At 52.9% G+C, this 12468-nt stretch overlaps 5 protein-coding genes across 5 annotated transcripts; 2 read left to right on the top strand and 3 right to left on the bottom strand.

The window, feature by feature from the left end:
- Positions 1 to 111: 111 nt before the first annotated feature.
- BDW47DRAFT_53188 (uncharacterized protein) lies at positions 112 to 1978 on the bottom strand. The gene is made up of 3 exons (XM_024819253.1): positions 1345 to 1978; positions 1115 to 1270; positions 112 to 1048 (listed from the first exon to the last, which is right to left on the bottom strand). Exons 1-3 carry the CDS (start codon positions 1660 to 1662, stop codon positions 476 to 478), a joined length of 1047 nt encoding a protein of 348 aa, XP_024670149.1. The 5' UTR covers positions 1663 to 1978; the 3' UTR covers positions 112 to 475.
- Positions 1979 to 2451: 473 nt separating this feature from the next.
- BDW47DRAFT_109175 (uncharacterized protein) lies at positions 2452 to 3766 on the top strand. Its single transcript, XM_024813403.1, has 2 exons — positions 2452 to 3440; positions 3499 to 3766. The coding sequence occupies exons 1-2, from the start codon at positions 2478 to 2480 to the stop codon at positions 3751 to 3753; spliced, it is 1218 nt and encodes a 405-aa protein (XP_024670148.1). The 5' UTR covers positions 2452 to 2477; the 3' UTR covers positions 3754 to 3766.
- A 504-nt stretch (positions 3767 to 4270) lies between these two features.
- On the top strand, positions 4271 to 7400 carry BDW47DRAFT_109174 (putative glutaminase). Its single transcript, XM_024813402.1, has 5 exons — positions 4271 to 4838; positions 4895 to 5294; positions 5360 to 6350; positions 6406 to 6536; positions 6585 to 7400. The coding sequence occupies exons 1-5, from the start codon at positions 4564 to 4566 to the stop codon at positions 7293 to 7295; spliced, it is 2508 nt and encodes an 835-aa protein (XP_024670147.1). The 5' UTR covers positions 4271 to 4563; the 3' UTR covers positions 7296 to 7400.
- A 232-nt stretch (positions 7401 to 7632) lies between these two features.
- BDW47DRAFT_109171 (Methylmalonate-semialdehyde dehydrogenase) lies at positions 7633 to 9881 on the bottom strand. The gene is made up of 7 exons (XM_024813401.1): positions 9437 to 9881; positions 9199 to 9369; positions 8953 to 9117; positions 8086 to 8884; positions 7931 to 8032; positions 7813 to 7863; positions 7633 to 7751 (listed from the first exon to the last, which is right to left on the bottom strand). Exons 1-7 carry the CDS (start codon positions 9821 to 9823, stop codon positions 7675 to 7677), a joined length of 1752 nt encoding a protein of 583 aa, XP_024670146.1. The 5' UTR covers positions 9824 to 9881; the 3' UTR covers positions 7633 to 7674.
- Positions 9882 to 10659: 778 nt separating this feature from the next.
- Positions 10660 to 12316, bottom strand: BDW47DRAFT_109168 (uracil-regulated protein 1). Its single transcript, XM_024813399.1, has 4 exons — positions 12210 to 12316; positions 11195 to 12151; positions 10995 to 11139; positions 10660 to 10936 (listed from the first exon to the last, which is right to left on the bottom strand). The coding sequence occupies exons 1-4, from the start codon at positions 12279 to 12281 to the stop codon at positions 10794 to 10796; spliced, it is 1317 nt and encodes a 438-aa protein (XP_024670145.1). The 5' UTR covers positions 12282 to 12316; the 3' UTR covers positions 10660 to 10793.
- Positions 12317 to 12468: the final 152 nt, after the last annotated feature.

The following is a 12468-nucleotide window of genomic DNA, read 5'->3' as shown; positions in this document are numbered from 1 at the left end:
GGGAAACGTGGGGTGGATATCATCGTTCGGACTACAGTCCATATAATGCTTTACTCAATGACAAATACAGTAGCATGGTATGTTTTTGCTCATCACGTAGTGAATCGAATTCGAGACTATAGTATACTTTACTGTACATGCAACATCTACCGTCCATAACATAAGCTAATCAAAACCATCACAAGCGGTATCATTGATGCTCCAAGCAGTGTATAGTATCTGAGAAACGCCAGATGCAAAATGAGTCATAGCCCTGGGATCGTTAGGCTCTTCAGAATCACATTAACCATGCCCCTCTCCACCTGTATCTGTAGGAGATTGGGTGGATTCGACCACAGTAGTAGGAATATCCCAGTAGCCAGGATGGTCGAGCCGTGAGAAGCATAGTCCAGCACGGCGGAGGCCAGGATCCGCACTGACGAGAATTCGTCCGTGGCCAATATAAGGCCATCGTCGTCGTTCTAGCTCGAGGGGATCAGCTAGTTAGGGCTGCCGGGCTGCCGTTTCGGTCGGTTGTGTTCATCAGCTTGAGTAGGCCGTCTACTGCGTCGCCGTCTCCGTCTCCATCACCATCACCATCTCCCTTGTGGGACGGTGTGTTCTGCTGTCTCTCCCCATCCTCTTGTGACTCCTCCGTCTGGTCCGGGTTGAGCCCTCTTTCGGCATGTCTCCTGCGCGACGCACTCGCCGGCGGACTGCTCAGCTGCATCGGCGAGTGAGCGGCCTGGCGGGGATGGTGTTTCTGGGTCGGAGTCCGCAGGGGATCCGGGAGGTAGGCGGCACCGGCGGAGAGAGGGGGAGACGAGAGCCCAGGGTGGAGCTCCAGAGCCGGCTGGAGAGCTCGCGGGGCGACGGCGGAAGGTGTCGCTGTGTCATTCGACAGATGGGGGATGAACTTGCGTTGGGTCGGGGTTTCCAGAAGGTCGGGGCGTGATAACCGGGGGTATTTGCGGCTGTGGGCTTCTAGATCGGAGAGACGACGGTCGAATTGAGGGTCGTGAACGTGACGCATGGCGTTTTGGATTCGGCTGCGGAGGAGGTTGGCTTTCTATTGGGTGATCAGTCCACATTCTTCGTTTGTTTGGGGTTTTAGGTGCGGGGGAAGGGATCCGACCTTTTGGATGAATAACTTGCGCGTGTTAGGGTCTTCGGGAATGGTGGTCTCTGGGCTGACTGGTTCTGCCAGCTCGGTGGTTTGACTGGAGGTTTGTTCTTGTTGTGGTTGCGAGTTCTCGGGGTTCAACGCGTCCGGGCGTGTTACCTGGGAGAGCTGGTTGATCATGATTAGCACCCATTCAAACAAGTAGCACGCCTAAAGATTTTACGTGCGGACTCAGGTCTTACCTGACTGTCCTCCAGCACCGTGGATAGTGTTTGGGTTCCGGTCTGAGAGGCATGTCCCCGCGGGGCCTCTTTGCGGGGCGACGACACGCCATGTTTGTTGACGCGGGTTTGATCGTGGTCCACCTGGTCAATTGATCGTTTCTGACCCGCGAAGGACGGCGAAGGAAGGAGTTTGCGTGGTGAGGTTGTCAATTGGGATTTGACAGGCGAAGCGGATGCGTGTCGGTGGTGTGCCGGAGACAGACACGCGTTGGGGGTCTTTTCGCCGAGAATCCGTCTGCCCTCTTTGACGGGGCTGGGGGAGAAGGTGTGATACATTCCGGAGAATGGAAGAATCGACGGATGGATGGAGTTGAGGCGAGCGGAGGGAGAGGGGATTGGAGCTGTGTCGTCAGTATATCAACACGATCCCCGGTTATAGTTGAGTCGGTCGAGTATATGGTGATTGGAGCTTGATTAGAGCAGAAGAGCGAGGCCAATGGATAAAGGTAGTGGAGGTGACGGGGAACAATTAATGCTGGGTCGACGAGAAAGATCAGGTAGCTGAACGAGTGAGAATCTACCCAGACAAAGTCGACGAGAGAAGAAAATCAGCAGCTGGAGAGAAGTGGGAAGAAACGAGGGTGGACGAGCGCGTGGGATGTCGCGTGTCGAGAGTATCTCGCGCTATCCGGGTCTGTAGTAGTTAGTAGTACGTAGTAGTGTATCTTACTCCGTACCTGTACGCCCTGTCCGGTACTGATACCAGTATGATACCGGACTGTACGGAGTAATTCAGGCACCTTTTTCTAGTTTGTTGATCTGCAGGCAGTTACTCAAAATGGGTTGTAGTTTACTCTAATGATTCATAAGTACATCTCGAATCACTGTGTGAAGTTGCTGAAACTAGAAAAGAATCAATATGGAAACATCCCATTTTTCATTCACTTGTTTGTACTTCGGACTTCCCGTCTGCCTGTGTACATACGGAATCACATGATAGCAACGCACAAAGCTATAGATGACTTCATACTGACAAGTCGTCAATCTTCTTCTAGCTTGGCCAGACTTATTATATACCCAGGAACTCCTTCCCGTGGCAGCTGCCTTCTCGGAATCTTATTTTTGATCTCAGCAGCTCCCCCCCCCTCAAGATGTTCCTTCCGAGTTCACAGTCTAAAGACTCTGTAGCTAATCCCAGCGACTCCGACTTCAGTTGTCAGTCGTCAACCCCGTCACCCTCATCTCAGATGGCTCCATCCGCAATACCTCCAAGGCCTTGTGCTAGATCATCCAAAAGTTCTGCCGCCATACCAGTCTACCGAGAAAGCCAAGCTTATGACATACTGAATACGTTTCCAGAGAGAGATATAGGCGACTATGATCTTCTTCTGAAGTGCCCCCAGGAAATCCAGAGTAGTTCGTTAATCGCCGAGACCCTCAAAACCCTCCGGGCCCAAGGTCGTAGAGTTACATTTGATCCAGAGCTTGAGATCCTAAAAGTACAAGGGATGCCGCATCCCCTTCACGATGCAATATGTGAGTTTCTTTACCGGTCTCTGGTGAAAGCAAATCGCGAAATATTATCATTTGCCGAAACCGAATGCATCTCTCTGGCAACCAAAGGTGTCCGGCTTTCGAAAGTCTTACAAAGCATTGGGGGAAAACAACAGGCCTGGCGCAAGCATCCTGATGGGCTGATAGTCTATGGCCAACTAGGCCATCGGTCGCACCCACGAGTTGTTTTTGAAGTGGGGGTATCGGAGAAATACTTGGACCTTCTTGATGATGCCCGCCAGTGGCTTCTCAGAAGTCATGGACGCGTGGGGTTGGTGGTCATTATCAAGATCACCGAGGATCTCGAAGGGTTGAGGGCTCACCAGCAAAGCATTACATTCAAATCAACACTCCAGAGCCTGGTCAGCAAATACGGCGACGACACAGCGGTGAGGTCTTTTGATGTCCAGTCAGATGCCGCGTCAAGATCGACAGATACAGATTTCGATGAGGCTTTCAGGGCGGAGGTCGTGACATCAGATTGGGTTGGCTCATTCGCTGCTTTCTTGGAATTTTGGGAACTTCGAGAAGACCGACCTTGTTTGCGAGGTAGTCGTGTTGTCAGTGATCTCATCCCAGTAATGACTATTGCTTTCAAAATTTAACTGCTTGAAAAAGGAGATACTTCCGGAGCCGCTCAACTGCGAAGACCCGCGAATTACGATCCAGGATCTTATACCACCTAGACACAGATGCGGACCGGACTTTGACAGCACCAGATCTCTCGCTTTAGATATGAGTGCTTATAGAGCTTTACTGGCAGCTGCAAAGGATTGTACAGCTTTTAATAGAGCTGTGCAGAAGGTTCGACCTGATGACGGAAAGAATGAAGACCCTGACTACGTTCCATCTGATGAAGACCAACCTGTATGAAAGCTGTGCTGCCACCACGACGGTCATGTATCAATATTAGCTTTACATTGCTGGAAGACTTTCAGCTTTTGATAGTCTACGTTCGCTAGCTACAATATTACTATTTGACAGCTATATCCAGTTTCTCATATTATACAAGATATTTCTAGGACAAGCCTGAATGTGGTACATATTTTTCGGTCATCCTATCCGCATCGGTGGAATCATTATGGAAGGGGGTAGGTCCCAGGAAGAGTTGCGCGGTGACAGAGGGATGTCGTAGCATAATAAATACGCCGGTCTTTTCTGATCACAGAACTGTAGTGGAATATTTCTTGACTCTTTATTTAAGAATTCAATTTATTTTTTTCTATCTATTCACTAATTCATTTCGATCATTCATCTATCCAATTTATCTCTTCTGTTTGTTTATTTGTTCTATTTATTCCCTTTGTCAACCCGCAACCGGCGAGCTTTCCCCGCATTTCATCCTGCAATCATCGTTCTCCATTCCAGACTTCATCCTCGTCACTGGTCGGTCGATGTCTCTGTGACCCCTCAGAGAGCAAGTCCAACATCCCCACCCGCTTTGGGAGTGGAGGTGAGTCGATCATTGCTCTTTACCTCGCCATTACATCACCCCATCCACGCATGGCCATTCCGTCAGCAGCGCCTCGCCATTGACCGACCTTCTCGATTCTCTCGATTCTCCTCTTCTCCTCCTCACTCCTTTTTTCCCCTAGAAAATATCCTATCCCCCTACCAAACTATCCCTTTGATCTCGGAAATCATCTCCCTCCCGCTGATCGAGTTACACACCGCCAGCCTGCAATGCGCCCGTCCCTTGCAGTCCTGGCAACCGCTGCCCTCCAGGCAGTGGTCACAACGGCCTCCACCCTGACTCCGCCTGTGCTCCCCTTGACCGTGCGAAATCCCTACTTGAGTATCTGGTTTGGTGGCGGGGCTCGCGATGCCCCCTGGTCGAGATGGCCCATGTTCTACACAGGAGAGGAGGTTGGCCTCTCCCTCCTGGCGCAGGTCCCCAGCACAGGGGCCGTCTACCCGCTGCTGGGAAAGCCGCAAGACTCTCTGTCGCACGAGGATGGGTCAGTCTGGTGTGAAATCTGCAAATTTCCCGGGATCGTACTGACACGCTGGCCAGGGCCCCGCCAGTGAAATTCCCGACCTATCTCGGTGCCAACTACGACGCGTCCACGACCAACTTTACCTATCGCATTGATGCCTCATCAACCCCGCTCGACATCACCGTTTCCTTCCTCTCCCCCATCACCCCGACGTCGACTCTGCGGCAGTCCATCCCGGCGTCTTATGTGACTGTCCATGTCCACGGCGATGTGGAAGTCAACGTGTATATGGATGTCAACGGGCGCTGGGTCAGCGGCGACGCAGGAAGTCACATCAACTGGCAATATGACAGCCTGCGCTCGCAGGACAACAAACCCGCCCTGCAAAGATGGAAGTTTCAACGACAGAATGAATTGCTGCTCTCGGAGATCCGGGACCGCGCCGAATGGGGCAGTCTCCACTTCACGGGACCCGCTGTGCGTATCCATGCGACGATCGGTGTTATGCGAAATCGAGTTCTCTGTGGCTAACTTAATTCTAGGACGTTCGATTTCAATCCGGAGGCGCCGTGGACGTGAGACGCGCGTTTGCATCCCAGGGAGGCCTGGGGAACACCGATGACCGTCGCTTCCGACCCATCAGGGATCGAGAGCCCGTCTTTGCGTTTTCCAAGAACTTCACCCCCGGCAAATCCAACAGCGTCACCTTTACCATCGCCTTGATCCAAGATCCCGTGGTGCAATATGCGTCCTCGCGAGGATTGACGATGATGCGGCCACTGTGGCAGTCCTGGTTCTCCAGCGTCGAGGCCCTGCTGGACTTCCACTATCACGACTTCGTCGATGCGGGAGTCCTTGCGTCCGACTACTCCGACAGGCTGGCCGCGGATGCCTACAAATCCGGTGCGCATGACTACGTTGACATCGTTGCTCTGACAGCCCGCCAAGTCATGGGCGCAACCACCTTCTCCGGCACCCCAGAAGACCCGATCCTGTTCCTCAAGGAGATCTCCTCCAACGGCAACTTCCAGACCATCGACGTCATCTTCCCGGCCTTCCCCTTCTTCCTCTATACGAACCCGCGATGGTTGGCCTACCTCCTGGAGCCATTGATCGAGCACATGCTCAGTGGTCAGTATCCCAACACCTACGCGATGCATGATCTGGGAACACACTTCCCCAATGCCACGGGTCATCCCGACGGAAAGGATGAATACATGCCTGTGGAGGAATGCGGCAATATCCTCATCATGGGTCTGGCCATCGTGAACTCGCTCCGTTACTCGGACGATGCGGCCGCGTCGTCCTTCTGGTCGGCGCAGGGTGCTGCGGCACCGGAATCTGATGGAAATCCCGGATACTTCCCTCTGAACAGCTTCCAAGCTCTGTCAGGAATCGACAAGCAGGATGCCAAGTGGGGTGGCGGTGCCCAAGGCCATCGCGAAGCCGAGCAGTGGGTCCAGCGCAGCTACAGGCTTTGGACTCAATGGACGGGATATTTGGTGGATTACTCCTTGGAGCCGGCGAACCAGCGTAAGTACCCGTTATTAGGATAAAGAAAGAGGAGAAAAGAAGCTGACCAGACTAGTATCCACCGATGACTTCGCTGGCTGGTTGGCCTTGCAGACCAACCTGGCCCTGAAAGGCATTGTTGGTATTCACGCAATGAGCAAGCTGGCCGAGGTGGCGGGCCATCCCGAAGACGCCGCATACTACAAGGTTCGTCTCCACAAAAGCTCTATTTCGAATTGTACTAACAGGTAGCAGAATGTCTCGGAAACCTACATCGCCAAATGGGAAGAATACGGAATGTCCCGCGATAAGTCTCACGCAAAGCTAGCCTACGACTGGTACGGCTCCTGGACAACGATCTACAACCTCTACGCCGACGCACAGCTATGCTTCCACCTCGAAGGGACAGATCTCGACCCTCAGATCTCCCCCGATTCCCCCCAGACATCGGAGAAGAAGACCGGGTTCGTCCCCCGCCACATCTACCAGAGACAGTCAATCTGGTACCACTACGTACGACAGAAGTACGGCGTGCCGCTCGACAGCCGACACATGTACACCAAGACGGACTGGGAATTCTTCGCCATGGCCGTAGCCAGCAAGGACACCCGGAGCGAGATCCTCGAGTCCGTCGCGCAGTGGGTGAACGAGACCATCACCGACCGTCCGTTCACAGACCTCCACAACACAGAGGGCAAGGGCGGGTTCCCCGGTCCGAACTTCTTCGCCCGCCCAGTTATCGGTGGACATTTTGCGTTCTTGGCTTTGGAGCGTGCCTGTGGCGGGCATGCCATGGAGGGACTGGCTTTCCTTGACCAGGACGTCAACGTTCAAGATGATGGTCTGGGGACTGCGGAGACGTTGGCTGAGTGGGCTGCGACGGCTGCTAAGGCGGTTGGGGAGTTGGCGGGTGGTCATCTCTTTGGTGAAGATGATGAATTTGGCTGGGGAAGTGGGGAGCTGTGAGGATCTGGCTATCATACTGGAATATGTCTGTCGAGATACGTGTAGTCTTGCTATAGTAAGGTCAAATCTACGATTGAATAACAAGACAGATGACTTGATTATTTGGTATCGGGTTTTGATAGTACCACGTAGTAACGTACTCGTAGGTAGATAGTAACATTGGCTGGCATCATAATCAAATGACAGCCCCTAGCCCGATAATACACCTAGACCTCCAAGGTTCTACCTAGTACCTACACTAATTCAACATCCGACACACAGCTAGTAGTACAGTACGATAGGCTTGACAACAGCAGTGAGTCCAATCAATCATAAACATCATTATTCATATCCAAACCCCAACTCCATCCCCAATAACACCCCCCCAAAAAAAAACAAACTACTGATCCCACCGCGCCGACACCGTCTTAACAGTCGTGAAAAAAGGCCAGTAAGTCTTGCCAGGGGCGTGTCGATCTTTGGACGTCAGTAATGTAGCCTTGCGGTTGTCTTTAAGCACAACGGAGTCTTGTCTTACCTCCTAGAAATGAATCCTTGTTACTTGTTCGTACGGCTGGTCCGTATGGTGCTGTGTTGATTATCAACCGTTTAGTATATGTGTTCTAACCTATACTGCCAGGGTAAGGGAGATTCACCTATCAATGGAATGTTTATCCCGATCTGACCGACGTTGACTCTCCGCTGGAACGTCTTTGCTTGTTTCCCGCTGGTGGTGAATATCGAGCAGCCGTTGCCGTCTTATCAGGTCAGGTCAGCTCAGTGGTCCAAATGAGGGTGGTATAGGGCGTACACCTATTCTGATTGATCAAATCGATAGCCTCATCCAGCGTATCAACCTGCATGCAAATCAACACGGGCCCAAAGATCTCCGTCTGATAACACTCCATATAAGTCTCCACCCCCATAAGAATAGTCGGGCCCAAAAAGTTCCCCTCCGGAAACCTCGGAACAGAGACATCCCTCCCATCCAGCAAGACCATCGCGCCCTCATCAACAGCCCGATCAATCACCCCGACCACCCGCTCCTTCGCGTCCCGACTGATCAGCGGCCCCAGCTTCGTATCCTCGTCCCCGCCCATCCCGACAACCATCGACTGCGCGAGATCCACCAGCTTGGGAATCCACTCGCGCGTACCGCCGACGAAGATGGCCACGCTGAGCGCCATGCACCGTTGACCGGTTGCGCCGAATGCGCTGCCCGCGATGGCGTAGAGAGTAGGCATCATGCTCGCGTCGTCGAGGACGACGCCGTGGTTCTTGCCGCCGCATTCGGCCTGGATGCGTTTTCCGGCTGTGCGGGCGAGATCGTGGACTTCGCGCGCGGCTGTCTCCGATCCGACGAAGCTGATCGCTTGGACTGAGGGGTTGGGGATGAGGGTGCGGACTGTGGTGCGGTCGCCGTGCAGGATGTTGAAGATTCCGGGGGGGAAGCCTGTGCGGATGACGGCGTCGGCGAGGAGGGTGGAGAGGGAGGGCGCTTTTTCGGAGGGTTTCAGGATTACGGTGTTGCCTGTTATGAGGGCGTAGGGGAGAGACCAGAGGGGAATCATGAAGGGGTAGCTGAAGGGGGCGATGGTTACGCAGACGCCCTGGGTTGGTTAGACTTGATTCTTATCAATGGATGTACACATGTATGTGTGTATATGTAAGGGCGTACCACCGGCTCGTAAAACGTTTGCAAGATGGTAGGGTCTGACCCCAGATACATGCCTGCCATTTCGGTCCCAATTGAGCACGCAGCGTGGATGCAGTCCAGGCCGCGAAAGACTTCGGTGTTAGCGTCTGCGAGGGTCTTTCCTACCTCGCGACACAGACACGCAACCTAATCACCATCAACCGATCAATATTAGTTAGTTCACTCTAGACATAACGTTGAAGAAAAAAAAAAAAACAAAACACTTACAATATCAGGAGTCATCTCCCTAAGCACATCAATCCAATCAAGCAGGTACTCCCTGCGGCTCTGGAAGCCCCGCGCAGCCCATGCGTCCTGCGCTGTCTCGGCTGCATGAACAGCCGTTTGGACTTCGTCATGCGTGCTGCTAGGTACTCGGGAGAGGAGACGCTGCGTGCCCTTATGACAGACACTCTCTCGTCAGCGATTGGGCGGCAGCCTTTGGTGCAGATGAGTCAATTCTCACTGGGTCTAGAATGCTTGTCCAGTGCTTGGATTTCGACATTACTCGTTGGTTGTTGATGAATAGGTGGGTCACTGTTGGGCGGGTCTCTGTTGTTGATATCGACACTGACCCTGTCCCTGACCCGGGGGTGCTTGTATTACTACTCCCGGGACTGCCATTACTGCCCGACTCAGAGAGCGTAAAAGTCGGACTGCACTGCGAGACAGGCGACTGCTGAAAGTCTTGTAGCGGCGAAGACGAAATCACACCAGGCGTGGCGATACCGATCTCTCCAGTCCCATGGCTAGGAGTACTGCCTGACAAGTCACTGTCATTGCCGCCCAGATAAGCCACCTGGGGGAAAGGGGTGAAACGGACGCGGCGGGAAACCCGAGCGGTGGGGGGCATTCTATCTTTTCTTTTCTTGATTGTCGAGATAATAATGTTGATTGAGCTGGATAGGACTGATCGATTAGGGTCTAGATAGTGGTGGATGGGGACACGCTATGGTGGTGATAAGACTAAGACTGGGTTGTGTTTTCCCCGCACTGTTCGGCTTATCTTCCTGCAAGGGGGCCGGCTATGGGATGCGCTAAGCCGTGTTGATGGTAGTGCATATAGTCCAGGGTAGTATTGTTGGTTTGAATTGCGGTGTAGACTTATAATATAGGGGACAAGAAATTGATTCACTGTCTGTGGATAATCGTCTGGGTCTAGCTGTCTAGCTGTTTACATGATTGGGGCTTCACCGCGCACATCATGGGCCGATTCACAGTGTCAAATGGACTTACTCATCACAAACCACTATTCTCTCTCTCTCTATATGCCTCTGTCTTCTTAAACTCCATATATTTATTTTTCTATATTGATTCAATTATTCAACTGAAATACATCACGAATGCAAGCTCGAGGTAGAAGCGGAGAAAAAAAGACAGCCGCTCTTCGATACCATCTCTACTGCTAGGGTTATAGCGATAAGATAGTCCGACTGATAAGAACTATATACCTATTACCTGGATACCAGTGCTCTTGTGACTCTAGTCTGCAACTCAGTCTGAGAGAGGGCTATTCTTACGAGGGATGTATTGGAAGTTGTGATGAAATGGGTTATGATTGGTATGAGTATTTCTAGAGGTTTGTTTTGACACTCAAGATACGTACTGTAGGTAGGTAGATGAGGCCGTGGACAAAGATCAAAGATAACAACAGATTACCCTGGTAGAAGAATACGTACTCAAAATATAGGAAAATCTGATATATTTGATAATTTATTGATATCGATATTCTAATTTCAATTTCAAAGACCGGATCTGGTCCAAGCTCATGACCCTGCCTTCACATACTCCGCTCCAAAAGCAACACATCGACCATTATACTATTAGTGCGGCACATCCTCCCAGCTCTGCCACCCCCGGCCCTCAATCTGCGCCAGCTCCTCCGTCGTGTACTTCTTGCCTGTGGTGAAGTATCCCGCGTTGATCTTGGCGTCGATCTCCACGCGCGAGTCTTCCGGGATCATATCTGCTTTTGTCAGTGACGAACCCATATAGAACATGCAATGAAAGGAAAGACAACGTACCGTCTGGAATGGGAATCCGCTCGAGAATGGGAATACCCTGCTCCACGATCGCGTCATGCTTCATGTTCGACATGGAAAGCATGCGGTCGATCTTTTTGATGCCCAGCCACTGCAGAATATCCGGCATGAGGGCTTGGAAGCGCATCTGTGGAAGTTAGCAGCCACTCTTTGAGAAGACTAATTGGAAATAGGTCACTCACATCTCGTACACCCGCAATGTTCTCTGTCCGCGCAAAGTACTTATCTGCCGTGTCGCCGCCCCGCTTGCGCGCGTTGTAAACGAGATACTTGACGACCTCACCGAGGGCACGTCCCTCTTTACGGAAGTAGATGACCACGCCCGAGCCGCCGTTCTGGGCTTCCTTGATAGCCTCCTCAATGCCAAAGGCGAGGTACGGTCGGCAGGTGCAGATATCAGACTGGAACACGTCGGAACCGTTGCACTCGTCGTGGATGCGGAGGGCCAGCTTGACATTGGGGTTGGAGACGTTCTCCGGCGGGCCGAAGATGTACACCGTGAGACCGCCAATAGGCGGCAGGAAGACCTTGATGTCCGGGCGGGTGATCAGCTCGGGGAAACTGCCGCCGCACTGCTCGAAGAGTGTTCGGCGCAGGGTGGACTCGTCCACGCCGAAGCGCTCGGCGACGCCGGGCAGATACCAGACCGGCTCGACGGCGGCCTTGGTCACGCGGACGTCACCGGCCTTGTTGACGACGATCTCGCCGTCGACTGGGACCCGGCCGCTGCTGATGGACTCGCTGACTTCGGCGAGGCGCATGGTTGCGCGCGTTACGGCAATGGTGGGTCGGATGTCCAGACCGCTGGACAGGTGGTTTTTGAAGAGGCGTACCGTGTCGTGGCCGTAGGGGTCCATGGCCACGATCTTGGTCGGGTCACCCCAGGCTGGTTGGGCGGGGAAGTCGAACACCGGCTGTGTGTTTTCAAAACTGGGGGTGAAGTTCAGCGGGAGGTCTCCGGAGGCGATGGCGAGGGCGTTGTAGACGGAGTAGCTGCCGCCGTGGGCGCCGATGGCGTTGCGGCGTGTGATGGACTTGCTTGCCCGCGACACGAGTACCGGGCCTCGCTCCTGGGGGTCTGCGGCGCCCCATTTTAACGGAACGGGATCCACGACACTTTGGCCAGGATATGTGGTGAGCTGGAGGGATATTAGACGAGACTGTGTAAAGGGATTGAGCTCCAACTGGGACACATACGATAATACGTTGACCCCGGGCACTGGCCGGGGCCCCGCTGCTATCGGAGTTGGCGTTGTCTGGAACAGTCATGACTTAGGAAGGGAAGACAGGATAGAAAAAAAAAATTAAAACCCTGAAAGATACTCAAGGAAAAGACGATGGTCTTCCTTCATGTCCGTCCATTGGGAGGCTTTTGTATTCTTTCCATCTCGCATGGAATCGGTCGAGACTGGGAGATGGCCGATGATAAGAACTGATAAGCAGCCTGTCTTATCGG

This window comes from Aspergillus candidus, assembly GCF_002847045.1.
Source record: "Aspergillus candidus strain CBS 102.13 unplaced genomic scaffold BDW47scaffold_38, whole genome shotgun sequence".
Lineage (NCBI taxonomy): Eukaryota > Fungi > Ascomycota > Eurotiomycetes > Eurotiales > Aspergillaceae > Aspergillus > Aspergillus candidus.
This window is presented reverse-complemented; position numbering and strand designations above follow the sequence as displayed.